Below are 20,072 nucleotides of genomic sequence, written 5' to 3' on the forward strand. Positions count from 1 at the left end.
TGTGGCCTATCATACTCTTTGATTATTTTCTTTCAGGAGAACGAGAGGAATCTGAAATACTATTCTTGGAGAATTGGGAGAAACTGCCAGATAGCTTAGGATGCTAGTAAAGATGCCCCATGTCCCTGTTGTAGGATTTTTAATTTATAAAGGAAGAATTGGTGGTGTAAAAAAGTGCAAAAGCTACCCTGTGAAAAGGAAAAGGGAAAGAAGCAACAACAACAATGAAATCGAGGTTAATACTATCAGAAACAAATACCAGTCAATAAATTTTACGCTGGTAAAAGGTGCATTTTACTCTAGTTATCTTCTTGCTTTCTGTCTGAATAGAGCCTAATTAGTTGTCACTTGCCCTCGATGTCTTTTGTTATAACTTTCTCTATATTATATTTTAGATACAATGTCTGCTCCGAGTGGTGCCCCTGTCCCATCTGCACCACCTTCTTATGAGGAAACAATAGGAATCAATGTGAGCTATCCTCACCCCTATCCTGTCCCAGAACATGGCCAGAAACCAGATGGGAAGGGAATGAACCCTCCCCCATACATGGGACAGCCTGCAGCAGTGAATAACCCCGGTAAGCCTCAAAAACTCTGCCCTACCTCATGTTAAGGAGGTCTCAAGTGGCTGTGCGTGATAGGTGCTGTGCAGAAGATGAAAGATTGTGGTTCGCAGGCGCTTCCAGAAAATATTTTCAAAGGGAATGAGGTGAATCAATTCTTCGGAATCCTTCAGTGTGAACTAGTATCAATAACATCATTTGTCTTTCTGCAGTTTCTAATGCAGCCTTATTCTTAACAGTGTATTTCTGCATTAGGAAATACTGTGATGATTTCTCTTTATCATTGTGCATTTCATTGCTCTGAGCCTCAAATATTTCAGAGTAATAGCTGGCTCTAGCTCAGAGGAAGTTGATTAACTATCCTTTTTTCTTATTTATCCATTGAGTAAACAGCATGTTTCTCTGCTCAGTTACAGTTCAGACAGTGTATGTGCAGCAACCAGTAGTATTTTATGACCGCCCAGTTCAGATGTGCTGCCCCTCCTGTAACCAGATGATAGTGACACGTCTCTCGTATGACTCCGGAGCTTTGACTTGGCTGTCATGTGGTGGCCTCTGCCTGCTGGGGTAGGTTGATTCCAATTTGCACTTTATTTCTGTCTTCTTACATGATCATTATTCCTTAGAGCTATAAAAGAAGTTCTCAGGTTTGCTGCTCCCTTGTTCTGTCTGACCTGACCCTTTATGGTTTGAATGGCCTACATCTGCATTTGTCTTGTACAACCTTAAAGCAGCTCTAGTACACTAGAGTGATGTGCTCCATAGCCATGTGTGTTCTTACTGTAGCTTCATGGCACCAGTTTTACTGATGGCTTTTGCAGGAAATATATTTTTACCTTCTTGTGTATGTAACGCAGATTGTTTGTTTGTTTTTCTTTGCAGGTGTATAGCCGGCTGCTGCTTAATTCCCTTCTGCATTGATGCCCTAAAGGATGTGGATCACAGCTGTCCAAAATGTGGAGCTCTTATTGGTTCTTACAAACGCTTATAGGCAGTGTTTGAACACTGATAATTGATTGTTGAAGTTGGTTAACACCTCTACAAGACCTTTCTGAAGCTTCACGGAGACTTCTGGTTGTTTCTATGCATTCTGTCACTGGAAACCAATCAAAAGTAATGTTTATTGCTAGATTGTTTGAATAAGAATTTGCTTGAGCAGATTCTGATTTAGGTCTGTAAAAAATACATGTAATCTTTACGGGCCACTCAGTCCAGCACCAGCTGATAGCAACTAAATTTTTTCCTTTTCTGCTTTATGTAAAACTGGTTGGTGATGTTCTTCGGTTGATCTTGTCTCAATGATGTTGCACACTGGTGTGCTTGCTTACAGTCTCGGCACAGACCAAGAGGACAATGTCTGTGGAGACCCATATAATAGTCTCATGGTCGATGTTGATGCTTTTGCAACAGCACTGTTTACAAACTGGCAGGGAGCTGCTTGCCTCTGAGACAGGTGCCCCACTTTGACAAGAGAATTGATTTGTTGGCATCTTTTCACGAGCACTAAAATTCACTTTAAAACTTTCTTAGTTGAAAGAGAACCAAACCTAAAGGCTTCTTCCTTCATGGAAGCTGATTTACCAAATGGACAGCTCAGGTTATTGTGCATTAATGCTGATTCAATCTAGTACCTGAATTTCCTTGCCAGTTTCGAGTCCAGTCATATCTCTGCTCTGCAGTAAAGATTTTCCTACAGGAATTTTTAATAGATATTTGTTCAGTGAATTTTAGTTGGTTGGGTTCTTTTTACTGCTGCTTTATGAGTCTGTGAAGTGTTCTCTCCAGCCCAGTGGAGCCTTGGTTATAGCATTGGAAAACTTCCTTGTATCTTTACATAAGTCAACTGATAAATCATAAACAGAGCTCAGCCTTACCGTAAGGCTTGAATTCCACCTGTAAAACACAGATACCGGACCCGGGCTTGTTGATCTGTTTGTTAATTACTGTTTCTTCATTAAGAAAGTAACATGTTTGTTAAGAAGTTTCTCTCATGATTATTTAGACTTGTACTCTGATTTTTTTTTTTTAAATGATTTTTCTAAATGGGAGAGAAGTTCTGTTTTCAGAAACTTAAGATGGATATGCTTCTTTAAGACGATGATCACAAAAAATTAGGGAATGAGGCTCTAAAGGTTGAAGTATTTTACCATGTCATAAGCAGCAGACTTGGTCTAAGTAACATCTTGATGTATTTGAATGATACCTGTCTAGAAAAGGCAGACAGGTGATTGAACAAGGCTATGATGCTAGCACTGTATTAATCTCTGTAAAAGTAAAATGCTAAAATAAATACAAATAAAAATTATTGCATTTACTGTTCTTGCTGAATGTGCCTTCTGTAAATATTTGGTATAAGTTAACTTTTCAAAAGTCTTTCAACACTTCACATTTGAAATCCAGGAGTTTTGTGGACCACAAATACAACCTCTAGGCCTGGTGTTAATTAGTTTTTGGAAACTGCTGCTGATTGTGGGTCCATCTGCAAGTGGTTTAAGAGCTTCCTTATGCATTTGGAAAAGCTTTCTGATCATGTCTCCCTGTACCATAAGAATTTACATCAGTAGCTGCTAACTGGCAAGAGAATGATGGAGGTAAAAAGTTGGTAGTTTTGTAGCTTTTGTGTTAATGATGTGGCACTGTCTTGTGTGTGTCGTCTGCTGCAGCACCGTAACACTTTCCATGTTCTTGAAGGGCTGGGTGAAGCTCCATGGAATGTTCTGTTCTGATGTGACAGGCAGTGGTTCTAACCTACACAAGTCACGAGCGTTACTGTTGAGGAATATTTCCCCCCACTGGATTTCACAGAAAATGTAGTTCTTGTCAGTTTATTATCATAGCAAGACAGGAGGAAGCAGTGGAGCATGCGCTGTTCCCAAACTTGATGTTTGCTTGCATGGTGGGGAGGATTTTTAGTTGTTTTAGTACCCATGTCAGTCTGGCCTGGATAATCCTGCTGTATATTCATTTGGCAAGTCTTCAAATTGTTACTCCCTTAGGTCCCGTTTTCCCTGCAAAGTGATGGTTGGAAAATCTGAGGTGGTGGCACCAGGATGCAGAAGAACACTGACCAAAAAAGTAATTATGTGGGGTTTTCTTTGTTTTGTTTTATGGGCACAGTCCATTGCATGTCTTTAAATTCCCTGTATGGATTGAGAATAGGAGACATAGTGTTGGCAGCTATTCCATCTAATTAAGCATTCTGCAAAAGTTTCTGCTGCCCCTTCTATACTTAAATTTCCTTAAATACAAAGCCTATGTTTGTTCTCTTGTGTATGGAATTATCTACAGAATGCACCAAAGTAACTTGCTTTGCTAAACTTATTTTAGACAGACAAATGCAGGATATAACTTGCTTTGTGTGAAAGTGCATTGTGTTTGATTACGTTGAAGTTACTGTTTGTTTTTACGACTGATAATATTTAAAATAAAAACTTTGTCTTTTGTATCTAGTGCTTGTAATTGGAAAACTATAACATTTGGAATGTTTCCAAACACAGGAATGGCTGAAATGTTAAAACTAAGTCAAGAAATATAATTAGAGGGTGAAATTTTTCAGAGTCTCACTTGGGCCAGGTCTCTGATAAATGGCATTCTCTGGCCTGCAAACCAACTGTTTACACACAAAGCCACATCTGAAAATGTGTTGTTTTCCTGCAACTCGGGCCCTTTAAATATTTTTTTCAGTTAAATCTTTGGGTAAACCTTTCACTTGCAGTACAACTAAACACATAGATATGGATACGCTTTTACATACCTGTGACCAGCAGGGAGAGAATAGATATCAAATATCATGATGCTCAGTTGGAAAGAATCCCTATTAATCATGTGAGAATACCTTGCTTTTTTTAATGGCTGAAGCACTTTTTTCTTTCTTTTTTTCTTTTTTTTTTTTTTTTTGTGAGGCACAGAAAATATAGGAAGGCAAGATTAATACCTTAAACAATTTTGTTCTAATGCATTGATACATACTATTTTTATTAAGCAACTCTTTGGTTAATTTGTTAATAAGCAAGTAGAGTTGTGAACAAATAGTTTTTCCTCTTTGGATAGATAGAGAAGTGGTGTGCTGACGTCATGTGCTCATGCGGTTTCTACAAATAGCCGAGGAAGGGGCGTAGGCCGTCTGAAATCCTCCAGCCTCGAATGAGAATTTTGGGTGAAGCCTTCCCCTACTCCCACCTTCATTAACTTTCCAGGATGACATTGCTTTCTGTTACGCTTTGACAGTGTTATTTCCATTTGCGTTCTATGTTTAATTGACAGAAGTTGCGCAATGTTCAAACTTAGTTAATTCTGATGAGGCTGGAGCCAGAAGGAAATAAAATTTGTTTTGTCATGGAAAGAGGATCCAAAAGAAAAGCTGTTAAAACAAGTAAAAAGCAGCTGATAGCCTTACAAGAGCGAGTTGTTAAGCAAGAGCAGAGTGGTTTCAGAAAGCTGCTATTTATTGCAGCGTTTGTGAAAGCACTTCTGGCAGTCTAACCACAAGTTCTTTTTTGAAGAAACGAGTTGTGATTTGTGTACTCAAACCCAGCTAATTATTCTTCCTAACGGAGCAGCAAAAGGTGAGTAATGGAGTATACACTGTCATACTGGGAATAAAAACCAAGAAGTAGAAGCACTGTGACAAAGGTGTGAAGTGTTTATAGTTCAGGTGAATTGTATTTTATTGCAAATTAAACTTTGTGTTCCCATTTTCTTTATAAGATCCTGCAACGTGATACAAATTAATTATCTTTAGGATGGCTTTTAATGTCTTTTTGTGAGGTGAATACCCTTGTGTATGATGTGCTGGATGTGAATCCAGTGCAAATAAATTCTCTGATGAGTGTCTTACTACTTTCTCAAATCAGGACACCAAAAGGTGCATGTTCTGAAATCTGCTGATTTCAAAGGAAGTGCTTCTTATTACCACTTACAATTGATTTACTGATACAAATATTTTTTAATTTTTTTTAAAGAACCTGAAAATCTAGAGTCTGTTTGAACAGGTGGCTGTGTGGTTTGGAGATACTAAAAGTAGTCAAGCACAAGTCTAGAATAAACCAAGAGTGAGTAGGAGGCTTTTTGAAAGTCCTTTTGTGGTTGGATGTTTTGCTTCATGCAACATCTTGGTCTTTGCAACCAAGAAAAAAAAAAGAAAAAAAAAAAAAAGGAAAAAAGAAGTGCTGCTTCAATGAGCTCCAGAGGATTATTGCTTTATTGCTAGAGGGGTCTGGAGCACAAGTCTTATGAGGAGCAGCTGAGGGAACTGGGGTTGTTCAGCCTGAAGAAAGAGAGGCCAAGGGGAGACCTTGTTGCTCTCTACAACTGCCTGAAAGGAGGATGTAGTGAGGGGGGATCGGTCGCTTCTCCCAAGTCACAGGCAATGGGACAAGAGGAAATGGCCTCAGGTTGCGCCAGGGGAGGTTCAGATTGGATATTAGGAGAAATTTCTTCATCAAAAGGGCTATCAAGCATTGGAACAGGCTGCCCAGGGAAGTGGTTGAGCCACCCTCCCTAGAGGTATTTAAAAGACGGGTAGGCGTGGGGCTGAGGGACACGGTTTAGTGGCGGTTTTGGCAGCGTTAGGTGTGTGGTTGGACTCGTTGATCTTAAATGTCCCTTCCAAGGCAGGCGCTGCCATGCACGGCACACTCTGCTCCAGGATCCACAGCCCTGGGGCACGTGCGCGTGACAACGGGGACTACACAAAAGCATTGGGGGGGCGGAGGGAGACACAAGCCCAGAACAGTTTCCATCTCCTGTTCCACGAAGCCTGAAGCCCTTTCTACTGTCACGAGGCCTTTCTCCTGGCCTGGGCGGGAGGGGGGATGGCAGAGCCTGCCCGGCCCGCTCTGTCTCTCGGCAGCTCGCTGTACGAAAGTTCCCAGGTGGGCAAGATCCCCGTTTTTGGTGCTTTTCGGCGGCGGGTTCCGCGGGGGCTGCAGCCCCACCGTGCGGTCCTCGCTGCGGCTCGGGGCAGGGCCGGGGGCTGCGGCCCGTGTGGGAGGGCGGCCGCGGGACCGCGTCCCGGGCCGGGCCGCCTCAGCCCCAGCGCGGCCTTCCCGCGTCCTTCCCACGGCAGGTCTGTCGGCTTCCCCGGCGCCAGGTGAGGGCCGCCGTAGGGGTCCGCCCGTCGAGGAGGTTGTGTGGAGTGGGACCGCCGCCGCCCAGCGCTGCCAGAGCCCAGGGGAAGGCGGTTCGCCCCTTCATCGCTTCGTTTCTTCTTAGCAAACGGCCTGAAAAATGTACGTGTCTCAAAGTGCTTCTCCGTTTTGGGGCTTTTTTTTTTTTCTTCCCCAGGGAAATAATGTCTTTGGAACCCTTTCCCCGAAGCCCTGCTCCGGGAAGGGATCCGTTCTGTGAGGGCCTCCCCCGGCCGCGGGCCTGCTCCGGCGGCGGTAGGTGCGGCGGGGCTCTCGTCGGGGTTCTCAAGGCTCATTTTGGGGTGCAGAACTGGTAAAATCTGTCAAGAGAGCGAGCCGTTGTAAGAGCAGGTCGGCGGGCGGGCGCTGGGGGCTCGGGGGGCTGCAGCAGCCCCTGCCGCCATCTCGGGCGGCGTGTGCAGGTGTTGGCGCTTGGAGGCGCCATTTTGTGGCACGGCCCGGGGCACTTTGCACCTGCCTTTGGCTGTTGGGGTTAAAGGGGACCTTGTAGTAATATTAATTTAAAAGACCTTGTGAGGCCTTGTTAAAGCTCAGATTTTCTTGACAATACTAATGTAGAGTTTCCAGATGTCCATGGGCATCCTTACTCTCTTGTCTGCTAGATGGTATTTTTGATTAATTTTGCAACCTTGAGTACAATATCCATTAAAGTGAATTAATACTTTTCTCAGACTTACCGCCAGTATTGATCTCCTGTGTGTTGTTAACCCAGTGTCTTTGCAGCACACGTGCCTGATTTTCTCCAATATTGTAAGATTCCGTAGGGCAGCACCACGGTGGATATTTCTCTTTGGGAGATTCTTTGCCTGTTCTGGGGGTGGTGGATTAATTTTTTTCAGAAAAATCTTATCTGGGGGGAGGTAGGGAAAAAAAACGCTTAAAAAATGTTGAGCTTGTTTTTCAGTGTTGGACTGCATCTTGCACTTACCGGCTCCTCAAATGAGTGAAATTAGCTAAGTGCACAGGACACTAATGTTATGCTGTGTTTTATCTTAAAGATTTGGCTTCAGCATGCATTTAAGAGTCTACTGCAAATCAGACGTTTAATTTCTAGCATAGAAGTTTCAATGCAAAGGGCCCCAAATCTGTGATATACTGAAAAAAGCTATTTGAAATATTTTTGACAAAAAAGACCCTGGAGTTTGTTTGTGAGTTTCTTTGTTCTTTGATGTATGAAATTGTCAAGATTGAAGCAAGCTCAGATTTATAAATTCTTGGGTGTGCTCATACACCTGCAGTAAGATATTTTGCTTTGGTTTTATTAATATAGTTTCTTCCCTAAGAACTGGGAAGCCGCAAAGTTAAAGCTTGAAATTAAAATGCAAGTTCGATTATTTTGGAAAGTGAGATTTACAGCTGTACCTGACAAAACAGAGCAAGACAATTGGAACAAAATAGAAAATTAGATGCAGTTACTAGGTAGCATTGAATTATATTTTCTTTCTCCAAGCCAAAGCCCAAATCCTTGAGCTTCTCTGTTCCAGCAGGCCTTTCCATATATAACATACCTTGGGCTCACAGCCTGAATCAGAGTTTGAATGTGAGCCTGACCTGTGGGTTGACACGTAGCCCATTCCATAATTAATGTTTTTACATAAAAATTCACCATATCTCTTATTTTGCATCGATCTTCTATATCAGTATTCAATCTGTGGCTCCCAGTGTTATTCCTGGCTGTTGATCCTCAGCTTGGTATCAGGAAGGGAGAGTCTCAGCTTCGCTCTGGTCGTGCTGATGCCTGAAGCTGGACCTGTCCAGTTCTCAGACACTGGGATCACTGGTGTCTTCTGATGGAAAGTTCTGAATAGCTGCTGCTCTGTTCTTACAGGCATTTGAATTTCTCTTAATTCTGCTCAAGCATGTGTTGTGTGTCTGCCTTTATGTGATCCTTTACACCTAACAATATTGCTTGTGTATATATAATTGCATTAATGACCAATGTTTAGAAATGAAAACTGTTGCTCCCTCTTGAATCTTTTGAGAAAGTTTGTTTGCTGATCCTCGAAGAGAACCTTTCTAGGACACACCAGCTATTTTTGCGTGAAAATGTTGCTACTCTAGAAATTGTGATTGAAATGCTAATATCTGTAGCTAAATATTTGTCTTAAAGCTATAAAACACATCTTTTACTAGACACTGGCACCTTATCGAAAAGCTCATCAGAAGAGTCTGATTTTCAGAGTGTGATGCCCTTTGTGTAACCTCTTGGAAAGACTCGCCACGTGACAAGACATATGTGCAGTGGTGTTGGTCTACATGCGTGCAGCAGTTCTGAGGCATCCCCAGATCTAGTGTGCTGCAGTCTTGTGAACAGAGCTGACACATTTCGTCCATCTGGTTAGACCCTGCTTTGTTTCAGGGACTTTGGGCACAGACTGTCTCTCAGCAGAGTTCATACAACCATTCCTGGTCTCCCTCTTTCCTAAAGCTCCTTCCTTGTGGGAGAGGAGTTGCCCGTGACCTGCATGAATTATTCTGGGTGAAAAATTAAAAATGTAGCTGAACAAGAAAATGTAATTTTATTTTTTTTTAAATGAGAAACATGCCCACAGTGCTCTAAGGGAAGTCTAGCTATTTAGGGACAGAAGGGTTTCTGAAGGAGCTTCTGGTGTTTGAGTAGGGGATGAAATGACTAATAAAACAGCCTTGTTCCAAGAAAGCATTCAGATTTAAGCACATGCTTAATTTTTGGGGTGGGCTTATGCTTAAAATTAAGCACCTGTTTATGTACTCTGCTGACTCTGGACACTGGTGCCATCCATGAGACTAACATAAACTAAGTGGAAAACTTCCTGTAAAGTGCCAAATTTGTTAATGTATGGGTAGGGCTACAAATGCTCAGCACACAAACACTGCTTGTAATTTGTTGTTATTTGGCTGTGTGGTTCTTAGGAGAGCCATGATGAGGCAGAAATTCCCTCTAATTCCAATTTTGATATTCCCACTGAATACAGTATAAGTTTTATGCTTTTATGATATTTTGCAATAACTATGTGAAATATGTTGAAAAATCTTACTATATAAACAGTTAAAAGTCAGCCTACTGTGGAGAATGGGCAATAGTAGTGATTCAAGAAAAGAATTGTCACAATATAGCAATTTTCCAGTAAATTCATTGTGTTTTTATATTCATGCCCAGCTATTAACTTACCTACTTCTATTCTTATTGCTGATAGTAGGCCAAGAGCTGAATGACTGCAGGATGATTTACAGAGCACGTACTATGCCCAGATAAGCTGCAATCTTAAAATGAATCATTAGAATGAATACAAGACTGAGTAACTCAGCAGATAAAAATCACAAACCCAGTAAGTCGCAAGATTTCCATAGTGAAATCTCTGAAACAGTTTCAAAATTAAAATATTCTGAAAAATCACAGGGGAGATTGAAGAAGGTTTTTTCAGTTGCTTCTGTGGCTTGATCATAGGAAATCCAAGCCACTGTATGAAATCTGTAAGTTTTTTTGGTTTGTTTTTTTTTTTTTTTTTAAAATCCAGTTTAAGACCTCAGCTGTTGTGGAGTTTGGCATTTGGTACATCTGGGATGTTGATAGAGGGGGCAAGCTTTTGTCATGGAGTATTTTATTAACTCTTTAGACTTGACTTGCTCTCTCCCCTTCTTTGGTTATTGATCTATGCAAAGCATATGTGAGAAGTTGCTTTTTAAGTAAAATTCATAAGCATTTTGAACTGAGCAAATGTTACCTGATGGATAAAGTAAGTTCAGGCAAGAGACTGTGACAACACAAGCTTAGCGGAGGAGAGTAGTGGCTGGGATTGTTATCGTTGATTATTTCGATTTGTGAGTCTGGTTTGAAGCAAACAGTAGCTTGGGGTAAACCAGAGAGTCTTTACGGCAGCAGGAGAAAATAAATCTTTGTCTGTGCACAGCAGGTTCCCTCAGAAGGTCTGGCTTGCAAGCGTAGCTGAGTTTTGAGGGTGCCTTCGTGGTGTAAGCAATCACTGCTCCTGTTAGGTGTGGAGAGGAAATGTGGCCAAGGGCTGCTGGGGAAGGCGTGTGACAGAGCCCCAGTTCTAGGAGAAGGAGTCGGTAGGACAGGGGGTAGATGGTGACTCTCCCTCAAGCAGGAGTGGAAGGTCTTTATCACAAGTTCAGTGAACCCTGGAAGACCTATGACTGACGTATTGTAAAAACCTCATTGCTACCAGAAGGAACGTAGTTTAGTGGTTTTGTGTGTTATTTACATACAATTTCACCCATCTTAGGTTTGGGACTTTGACTGAAGGGATGATCTGCCTCACGTGAGCTTGCTTGCTCCCGATGGAAACACCTTGCATTCATCCCCAAAGCTTTTGCTTTCATCCTGCGTGCTTTTTCGTTGATTAATCATCAGGAAATGATTGCTAGGGTCATTTTAAAAATTATTTCTTTATTTTAAACTTACTGTGAGGAATTGTTCTGAGCATTTGCTTTGTTGTGATGCTGTATACTTAATTTATTTTCCTTGCAGTTTTGTGGAATTTCGAATAGGTTAGCTTTTCTCCTTTTTTTTTTTTTTGTAAAAAGGCTGAAATGCTGTTAGAGATTGGATAAATGTTTATGTATGTCTGTCTCTCCCCTTACTACGCACGCACACCCTCCCCTCTGCAGGCTGCCCTGCCAGAGCCCCTCCTCTGGCTGGGCGAGGGGAGTTGAAATAGTGAGCTCCTGCTTTGTGAAGGATATTTTCTTTACTGCCTCCCTCAGAGGTGCCTTTGAGAGGAGAACTGATGTGGTTTTTTTATCTTCTGGGCTGAGGAGGTGATTTCGATGGCCATGGAGCTGCACACCATCATTTTACTTTGTGCTGTTGTGGCAGGAGCTTCAGGGAGTAAGTAGAAGAAACTTTTTCCTCTCCTAAGATTGATTTCTCTCAATGGAAAATATTTCTGTTTAAGGAGTGATCTCACCAGCAAAACTTCTGAGATGTTGCAAATTGTGTTATTACTTGTAAGTTTGCAGTAATTCTTGTAGCAGCTTTGTCTTGATTTTCAGTGCAGTGTAGCAATTCGCTTTACTGAGCTCTCTGGGTGGTACTGGGCAGGTGGGAGGGCTCCCTACTTATAAAGAGTGCACTTAAATAGTGGATCTTCCTTTAGCGTTTCTAGGAAAAGCAACAGAAATAGTGAGATTGTGCCAGTCGATTCATTATCTCAGCTGAAACTAGCATGTTAGTACCATGTTCTAAAATTGTACTCACTTTGGTATTTGACAGATGAGGGATTCTGAAAAGCACAAATAGATCATGAAATGTCAACGGTGTGGTCCTTTGTTACTCTCTTCAACTGAAAAAAAATAAGTGCATGCTGTTTCTAGAGCCAAAATAAATTATGGAAGAAAATTTTAAATGTAAAAAGAACAAAGAGCAGAAACTCTAAATTTAGGCACCTTCACAAAGTTAACAAAGTGCCTGATTGTCCAGGGTGCTCAGCCACGCTATCTGTCTGTGATAAGCACATTTAAAAATTCTGAGCACAGCATTTGGGCATCCACACGGATGAGAGCTGAGAGAGCTCTTAAATGTGGTGCTGGAGAGGCGTGCTCAGTATCTGAAAAATCTGATGCTACATAACAGAGGTGAATTTTCCAAGTTTGTCTTACATATTTATTTTAAAGTTCTTCAATAAGTTGTACTGATTTCTTTGTTAGAAGCTATTAACTTAACACTACCTTTTTCTACTGTGTAAAAGAAAAGGGTGATCTTGGTAGCCTGGTCCACTTTCTTACCTCACCCACTAGATACTTAAGAATGATTTCTCCCCTCCCCAAAGAAACTGAGAAGTGTTTTCTTGGATCTGACTGATTTTGCCATGTGCATGTTCTTATCAATATCTAGGACTTGGGGTAACTTGTTTAGTTGAGTGCCAGGGAGTGCAAGGCACGTCCTGCAATGTGCATTTCACATGCATGCATCATGGGGCTCCTCTCTGAAAATTTCTGTAATTCACCTCAAGTTTATCAGAGAAGTTCTCAAGAAATTGGGATGCCAGAGGTGAAAGAAATCTTCAATGTTTCATGTACTCAAAAGTCTAGCCCTTTGAGTGCCCAGTCATCACGCTTGTAGAGGCAAGTGATGCACAGGAAATAGATACCCTGAAAATTTCACTGTTGCTTAACTTCTCTGGGAAAAAAGATTTTTTTTCTTACAATTCATCATGGGCTTTTATGTTGTCTAGCAGTACTTGCAATAACTGATGAATGTGATTCTGCTGGGCTTATTTAATGTCATTCAGCGTCAGAGCATTAGAATGTGAGTTTACTATGCAGATGTGTGTGTACAGAGTGAAGAGAAGGAATGGAGGCTCTGTATGTTGCAGCCTCAACTGTTTCCCCTGTTCATGCCAATCTGAATCTGAAGCAGTTCCATAAGTAAGTGTGTTCTGCATCCGTTCCCTGTCAAAGTCTGCATGAAAGTCATGTTGGAGAACAGGCTGTCCATTGTTAAAGGATATCTTAACCAATTGCCACCCTTGAGTTGTGATGTTTATGTGTTCCTTAGTGTGATGGTGCTGGAAAAGTTTTTCTTGGACAGTGAAGCTTGCTCTTGTTCTGCTTTAATACTTATGATTTCTTGAGTGGTCATGTGCAATAAAAATCTTAGCTAATTAGAAATTTTCCCTAACTGCAATAAAGTTAAAAGCCTATGAATGTGAAGAAGTGTGGTGTATAAAATGTGTATTTCTTTCTTGGATTAATAAGCCCTTCTTTTAATTTCGTTGGTAATCCATGGTATTGTTGCATTTCCATACCTACCACCATGAATACACTAAGTCATGTCATTACTTTATGTATGTACTTGTGTGGTATAGATGTGGGGAAAGGGACGAGAGCAGTCTTGTTCCTGTATACTTGGTAGCAAAACTTTCATGGATATTTTTTTTTTTTTTGAGGGTTTCAGTTATTTCATGGTAATGGAAAAGCAGTGGGTCTGTCCTGAGCCGTGCACAAATTTTCAGTGCTTTTCTATTATCATTGCAGGATCCTTGGAGAGTTTAAGTTATGGAGCTTCCTGTTTTGCGGAGTGTGTAGGTGAGTAAAACGGGACTGTGTTCAGACCTTGTATGTGATAAGGAAGGAGGGATTTGAAAAATTCCTTTTCTTCAGCAGGGATTTTGTGTTCTCAGAAGAAGGATACTTGTCCTGAGCGATCAGCATTCATGGCAGTAGCAGAGAAGTTCCCCTAAGCTTTACCAGGTCCAGATCTGCCTGAAGTTTCCATTGTATAGACTCAGAAAACTCATAGACGTTGGAGCTAAGCAAACTGCTAAACCAGTGCAGGGCAAAACCCGGCTATGTATCCTTTTTTTTTTCCAGTAGTACCCAGTGTTAGCTCCTTTCATGCTGAAACAGGCATGAGGAAAGCCTTATCCTTCAGTAAGCAGGCACAAAACTTACATTCTGTAATGCAGGAACAGATGGGAAGACAGGATATTGAGCTGACGTGGAAAGGTTTGGTTGGCTTGAGGTGTAATTTATAACTTGGGTCTCGTTTAAATTACCAGCAGGTACTTGAATGTACAAAAGTACTTCTCAGTGTACCAGCAAGGGGAACACATGGATGTTATGCTCCCAAGGATTTCTTGCCCTGGCTTCTTAGCTGCCTACTCAAGACAGTGAGGCTTAGAGACCCTTCATTTGTTCAACATTGCTTCATCTCTGTGTGCTTTGTCATTAAAAGTGCTCGAGTGTTGTAGTGCTGCTGTGAGGCAGAGAAAAAGAAGCTCTGTATTATGGGAGCCACAGTGGTCATTTTTCCTAGGCATTGTCTTCTTCATCTGAGGGAAGGGAGAGTATTTTATTTGCATTTTCCCTTTTCTGCACTTCAGTGGCCCAGTTGAGGTCGTATCATGATGTCTTATCTTTTAGGGACACTGTATTTGTTACATCATCCTTCTCCTCCTTTCAGGGTTAATTCTTGTGACCTGGTCTAGAAGAGAATCTCATTCAATTAGAGGAATATAGATACCATGTAGCACACAGAAGGATATTTTACATTATATTCGCTAGAAGATAGCGCTACCCATGGACACTTGCCAGGTCATTACAATGTCTTCATACAAATACAAATAATCATTGTCTTCTCATGCTTTCTTTTCCTCAACCTGGATCTTTTCAGGCAGGCCTTCAGAACCAGTTCTTTACTTAAAAAACACATCATTTAGTTTGTCTGCGTACGTGTAGCTCATAGCATGGGCATGAAAAGCACTGAATGCATCAGCAGATCTTTTTCATCTTGCTGTTGCAAAGGTCCTGATTTGCGGCTCTCTGAAAGGTGTTAAAAGAGCATCATGCTGTAAATGCATTGACTTCCGTATCTGCTCTTGGAAATTAGATTCCTGCCTCAATGGAAATTGTGAGGTTATGTGCATAGGAGAGAGAGGAATTCTTTTCACCTTCCATACAGGAGCTATCACTAGTGTACAGACTGCCTTCAGAAACCCAGTACTTCCAATTGTAAGTTCAAGTGGGAAAGGAATATTTGGAATATCCATCCCTTTGTTTAGCTGATTTCAGTGGCCAAAAGATTGAAAAGTGGGAAAAAAATAGGGGGATGGGGAAGCCTAGTAAACTAAAGAAGCATTTTTTGGTTTGTTTCCTAGGACACAGTGCATCGTACTTCCCCAAAAAAGCTAGATACAGCTACAGGTATTCAGCTGTCACCAACACATTCCTGCAGGGAAGTATTTACAAAAGCAGTGGCATCTCTCTGGAGAGCACAGTGATCATTGAGGTACTGGGGAATTGCCAGATGGTTTTGAAAGTGAGTATTGTCATAGTCATCTGAGTGATTGGGATGAGCTGACGTGGAACTGTATCTTTCTTTGGGGTTACTGCTACATTTAAAACATTTGTTTTCCTTGTAATTAAAAGCCAGTTCAATTCTGGATCTCCTAATTAGAGTTGCAGAATTGCTTGGAGGCAACATGGCTTCAAATTAAGTATTTGCCAGTTTTAAATGGTAGATTAAATCATTGTTTTCTGTGCTAAGTGGAACCACAGTTTCACTGTTTTGTCACATGAAGTGCGGAACCGGAGATGAAGCTAGTCCCTTTGAAAGGAACTTCATTTATATTTAAGCACTTTCTTATCTGTAGTATAACTTAAAAATGACAAGTGTTTTAATAGAACTTGAGAAACTTGAATGATGTGCTGGATTGGTGCCATTCCTAGCCCAGTGTAAAATTCAGTCTTGTAACACTCCCTTGATCTCGACAGGAGATCTCTCTCTCAGCGACAAGAGCAAAAGACCAGTTTCAAATTGCAGACCTTTTCCTGGGGTGAGCCCTGCGGTAGGCCAGTTTGAGAACTACAGTGCTTCAGCAGGGGGAGCATGAAAAATAAACTTCTCTCATTTGCCTTGGTTTTCCTTCAGGTTAACAGAGGGGATAATTCATGGGTTCTGCGGGAGGTTGACATGTGTGTACTATATACACATATACATGAGGCCAACAAAGAATAGGATACTTATCTGTGTCCTAACGTGGCCATATGGATAAAATTAACTGGTCAGTGGTCCCATGATTTTACATGAAAATGGGAATTTGGCTGCTGTCTTCAGATTGAATCACTGTCTTCTGCCTGGCAATATAGGTGGCTGGATTCCCCAACTTCTAGCTCTTTAATTTGAGCCTTTCTCAGATATTCAAAACAGTATGTACTTAAATGCTTTTTCAGTAAAAAAATAAAAAAGTAGAGGATACTAAGAAACAAAATTACTAACAGTTGCAGTCTGTGCTCTACTTAAAATGAGGCAGAGCGTCACCATTTTTGATCTACCATTTGAGAGCAGTTCTTCCTTACCACAAACAGCCGAACTGTAAGTACTTTAGGAAATTTTGTGATTAACTTAAGTATGCATTTTCTCCTCTGAAGTCAGTAGAAGTAAGCTATGAAATGGCTACTGAATACTGAGAACTTTACCGGCTACAGTCTCAGGAGTTAACTGAGATGTATAGTCATTTTGCTTCTCAACTGGAGTAGAAAGGACTTATGTTTATCCAGGCTCCTACTGTACCCCAGAGTAGATGATTGCTTCTGGCTTGGAAATGAAAGAGAGATTATAGTGCTGTATAAAATGTATTTAATAATGAGTGAAACTTATTTGTAGAAGAAATTTCTGTAAACCGTCTCAGATATGCAAGCTGAAGAGGAGGCTATGGTGGTTGTATTGCTTGTAGCACTAAGCCTTTTTTCATAGTCTGTGATATTCTATATAGATATCCTTATGTGACAAAGTTGCCAAGTTTCTATTGACAATGATATTTGTTGTTCTATAATCTTTCCTCCTAGGTGCAAGATGTGCAGATTAAGGGAAGTCTTGCATCCAGACAGGAGCCTCTGAAGGAAACAGACCATCTAAGGTAGAAAAACTAATCTGGTCTAGCTCTTGGGATTTTTGAAGCTATATGGCTTAGCAGCAGCTTCACTGGTCATTTTTCATTCTGTTTCATACTCTGTTTAATTTTAGTTGGGTTTTTTTTTTTTTACAAGTAAGGATCACGATACTAGCACCATCAGCAAAATAAGAGGCATTTGGTTCAAAAAGGTTGTTTCGAACCTAATTTTCATCCCTTTGTGTGTAAAAACATTTGGAGAGTAGACAATTAAAATTATTCTGGGTACAAATTATCAGGCATCTAGCCAGCTAGCAGCATGTATGGATTGCTCACTAGTTCTCAAAGTGGCAGTTGTTACTTGTACAGACTCTTGAGTTTTGAAGTGCATTTAGGAAGTTCTTGGTTTGGAGCTTTCTCACCATGCAAGACGTTGGGTATTTTCTTCCAGGATATTTAAACTGCATTTATTTGCCTAATGTAATTTTGTTCCTTTTATGTTTTTGTTTTTAGTAGCTCATTCATAACATATGTCAGTGTGTTTCCCTCTGACTTGCAAAAGTATAGACTCTAGTGAAGCTGCTGATACAAAAAGGTCTCTTCAAACTGTGGAGGTCTGGTATTTTCCCAGAGAGCTGATGCTTCTTGTGTTGTCAAAAAACCCCAGTTCTGTTGTCTGATTAAGCTCAGCGTTGTAATCTTCCTCTTTGTCCTGCCAGTTGGATTCTCAGCCTTTAAATGACACTGAAAACTGAGGTAATTGACTCAATTCAAAGGGTCAAAAAGATCAAGTTTGGAGTAAATGCATTGATTTTTATATTCATAAGGAAGTGCTTTGTGTTCCACAGTACGGGTAGTGATCTCAGAGTTCAAATCAGAGTACAGGCACATCTTCTGTGAAGTTATTTGTAGGATTGTCATAGAGGTAAAAGCAGTTGTGTTTTGTTCTTTGCAGAGAAGCCAAAAAATAGAAGTAGCAAAGAAAGCATTCAGTGAAGCTTGGCTATTGAAAATAATTACTCAGACGAGTGAACCTTATTAGCATTTGTCTCAGCCTATTGTGAATATACAGTGGTCTAGCTTGTCCTCTGAACACGCATGTAATTTCCACAGATAGTAGCAAAAGCAACCACAGTTTCCTAGGAGTTCAGAAACCCTTATCCCACGCGCACAGTGTTTTCTCCTGGAAAGACTTTATCCAGGTGTTGGTGCATTAAAAGTTTTTCTCTTGCATTGTCTTTGTGACACAGCTGATTAGATGAACAGTCAGTTCCACAGTTAACGTGCAGAAGAACTGTGTATCTCCCTGGATGGGAGCTGACACAGATTTCTTTCTTTTGATGGCTTATTTTTCCCCATTTAGAGGGGAAATAAATTGAAGTGCATTATATTAGGAGTGAAAATCAATGTTAAAAAGTGATCTTTTGTAAAAGTAGAAAACACTGGACTCTCAATCTGGGATAGCAAAAGAAATCAGGGGGTGGACTGAGAACAGAGACTGGGGGATAACTTTGGGATAGAGCCCAAGTATGTACACCTAGCAGAGCAGGAAGGTATAGGTTGATTGGAAAGCAGTTGTTCTTGCTTGTATCACAGCTGAAGAGGAATAATAGACTGCATGCGGCTGCTTTGCAACTGAGACATGCTTACTAATTCTAAAGGCACCCTGAATCATAAAATGAAATTTCTCTCATACTTTAAACAAGAATCATTGCCATTAAGTATAATTACTTGTAAAGAATGTACCAGGAGTTGGCTTTATTAAGCGTTACAGTCATGTTGAAGATGCTGTGATTATCTTGATAGGGTTTTTTTGTTTGTTTTCTTTTAAGGGCTCTTAGGGTCAGGGTGAATTCATGAATAGTAGAGGCTTGCTATAAAGAATGAAGATACAGAATAAGATAGATCCCATGTGGAGGAACGGCTCTGTTCAGAAAATCTGAGTCTAATGTCAAAAACAGACTTGCAGCCACTGTTTGAACCAAAAAACTATAAACTATTTTATTGCAGGGAAATACTAGAACAGCATCATCTTCATTTTTCTTTCCATGATGGGAAAGTTCTGAAGCTCTGTCCTGTGAGGAGTGAACAGACCTGGGCACTGAACATAAAGCGAGGCATTCTCAGTGTCCTGCAGACGTCACAAGCATCCACTGCTAGTGCAGTCGTTGAAGAGGTGAGATGGCTGGTAGACTGCAGACTAACAGCTCTAGGGTGGCTGTTAGTCCTTGTACACATAGAATCTATTCCCTTTTTAAATAACTAAAGGCTTTTGCCGCTTGGTGACTGGTCAGCAGGCAGTGGTGGTCATCTGATTGCTTTTTTAGTGAATGTTATGAAATTATCTATAATTTGCATTCTTGTTGAGGGTTGGAATCCACTACTTGGTTACCGGAGGAGAAGACATGTACTGCAGAGTTCTCTGAGGAGTTGTAACACCAGGGCTTGTGATTTACCTGTTCTCTGGGGAAAACACAATATTAATTATTCATGATTATTCATCATGACTTTTTTTGTTAATTTCAGGAGACTTTAAGATTAGGCTTCTTAGAGCTCTTGGCAGGTTTTTTTTTTTTTAAATACTTTAGCTCAAGTTCTCCTGTGTTACACTGAAATAATAGTCCAGAGTTACCCCTCTGTCACCTGTGTGTTTGCGTGAGTGCAGCTGAGATACCTCAATGGCTGCACTTGTGTTGTGAAGAGTAGTCTCTAGACTGACCTTCAGCATGATGTGCACTACCTCATTCTCATGCTATTTCTACATATCAGTGCTTAAATAGATGTTCTGCAGTAAGGCTTGGGACACCCATATGTAATTACATTTCTTCTGAGTAGAAATGCTCTTCTGACTTAATGCTTCCCTGCAAACCCACAAAATCTTAAATGAAAAAGCGTACATCAATCATCTGATTCAGAACAACACAGTGAAGTTAAACAGATCAATAAACCATAGCTATTATAAAGTTTGACCAAAGTCTTTAAAATTATTTACCTTTACATGGCTTTTGTGGTGAAGCCAGTGTCCT

At 40.8% G+C, this 20,072-nt stretch overlaps 2 protein-coding genes across 2 annotated transcripts in view; both read left to right on the forward strand.

Annotated features, from left to right (window-relative positions):
* The first annotated feature begins 400 nt into the window (after positions 1-400).
* On the forward strand, positions 401-2,881 carry LITAF (lipopolysaccharide induced TNF factor). The gene is made up of 3 exons (XM_074158336.1): positions 401-578; positions 974-1,130; positions 1,446-2,881. The coding sequence occupies exons 1-3, from the start codon at positions 401-403 to the stop codon at positions 1,552-1,554; spliced, it is 444 nt and encodes a 147-aa protein (XP_074014437.1). The 3' UTR covers positions 1,555-2,881.
* An 8,601-nt stretch (positions 2,882-11,482) lies between these two features.
* Positions 11,483-20,072, forward strand: part of LOC141472004 (uncharacterized) — a 91,855-nt gene continuing 83,265 nt past the window's right edge. The window contains exons 1-3 of the mRNA XM_074158756.1: positions 11,483-11,543; positions 13,691-13,741; positions 15,313-15,473. Of these exons, the coding sequence (XP_074014857.1) occupies positions 11,483-11,543; positions 13,691-13,741; positions 15,313-15,473 (273 nt within the window). The remainder of the gene's footprint in view (positions 11,544-13,690; positions 13,742-15,312; positions 15,474-20,072) is intronic.

The sequence above is a fragment of the Numenius arquata genome, chromosome 14, assembly GCF_964106895.1.
Source record: "Numenius arquata chromosome 14, bNumArq3.hap1.1, whole genome shotgun sequence".
NCBI lineage: Eukaryota > Metazoa > Chordata > Aves > Charadriiformes > Scolopacidae > Numenius > Numenius arquata.

Excerpts from the sequence above, each read along its gene's own strand:
- LITAF (XM_074158336.1), top strand. The coding sequence starts at position 401 with ATGTCTGCTCCGAGTGGTGCCCCTGTCCCATCTGCACCACCTTCTTAT. Across the intron at positions 579-973 it reads TGCAGCAGTGAATAACCCCG|TTACAGTTCAGACAGTGTAT; the intron begins GTAAGCCTCAAA and ends TTCTCTGCTCAG. Across the intron at positions 1,131-1,445 it reads GGTGGCCTCTGCCTGCTGGG|GTGTATAGCCGGCTGCTGCT; the intron begins GTAGGTTGATTC and ends TTTTCTTTGCAG.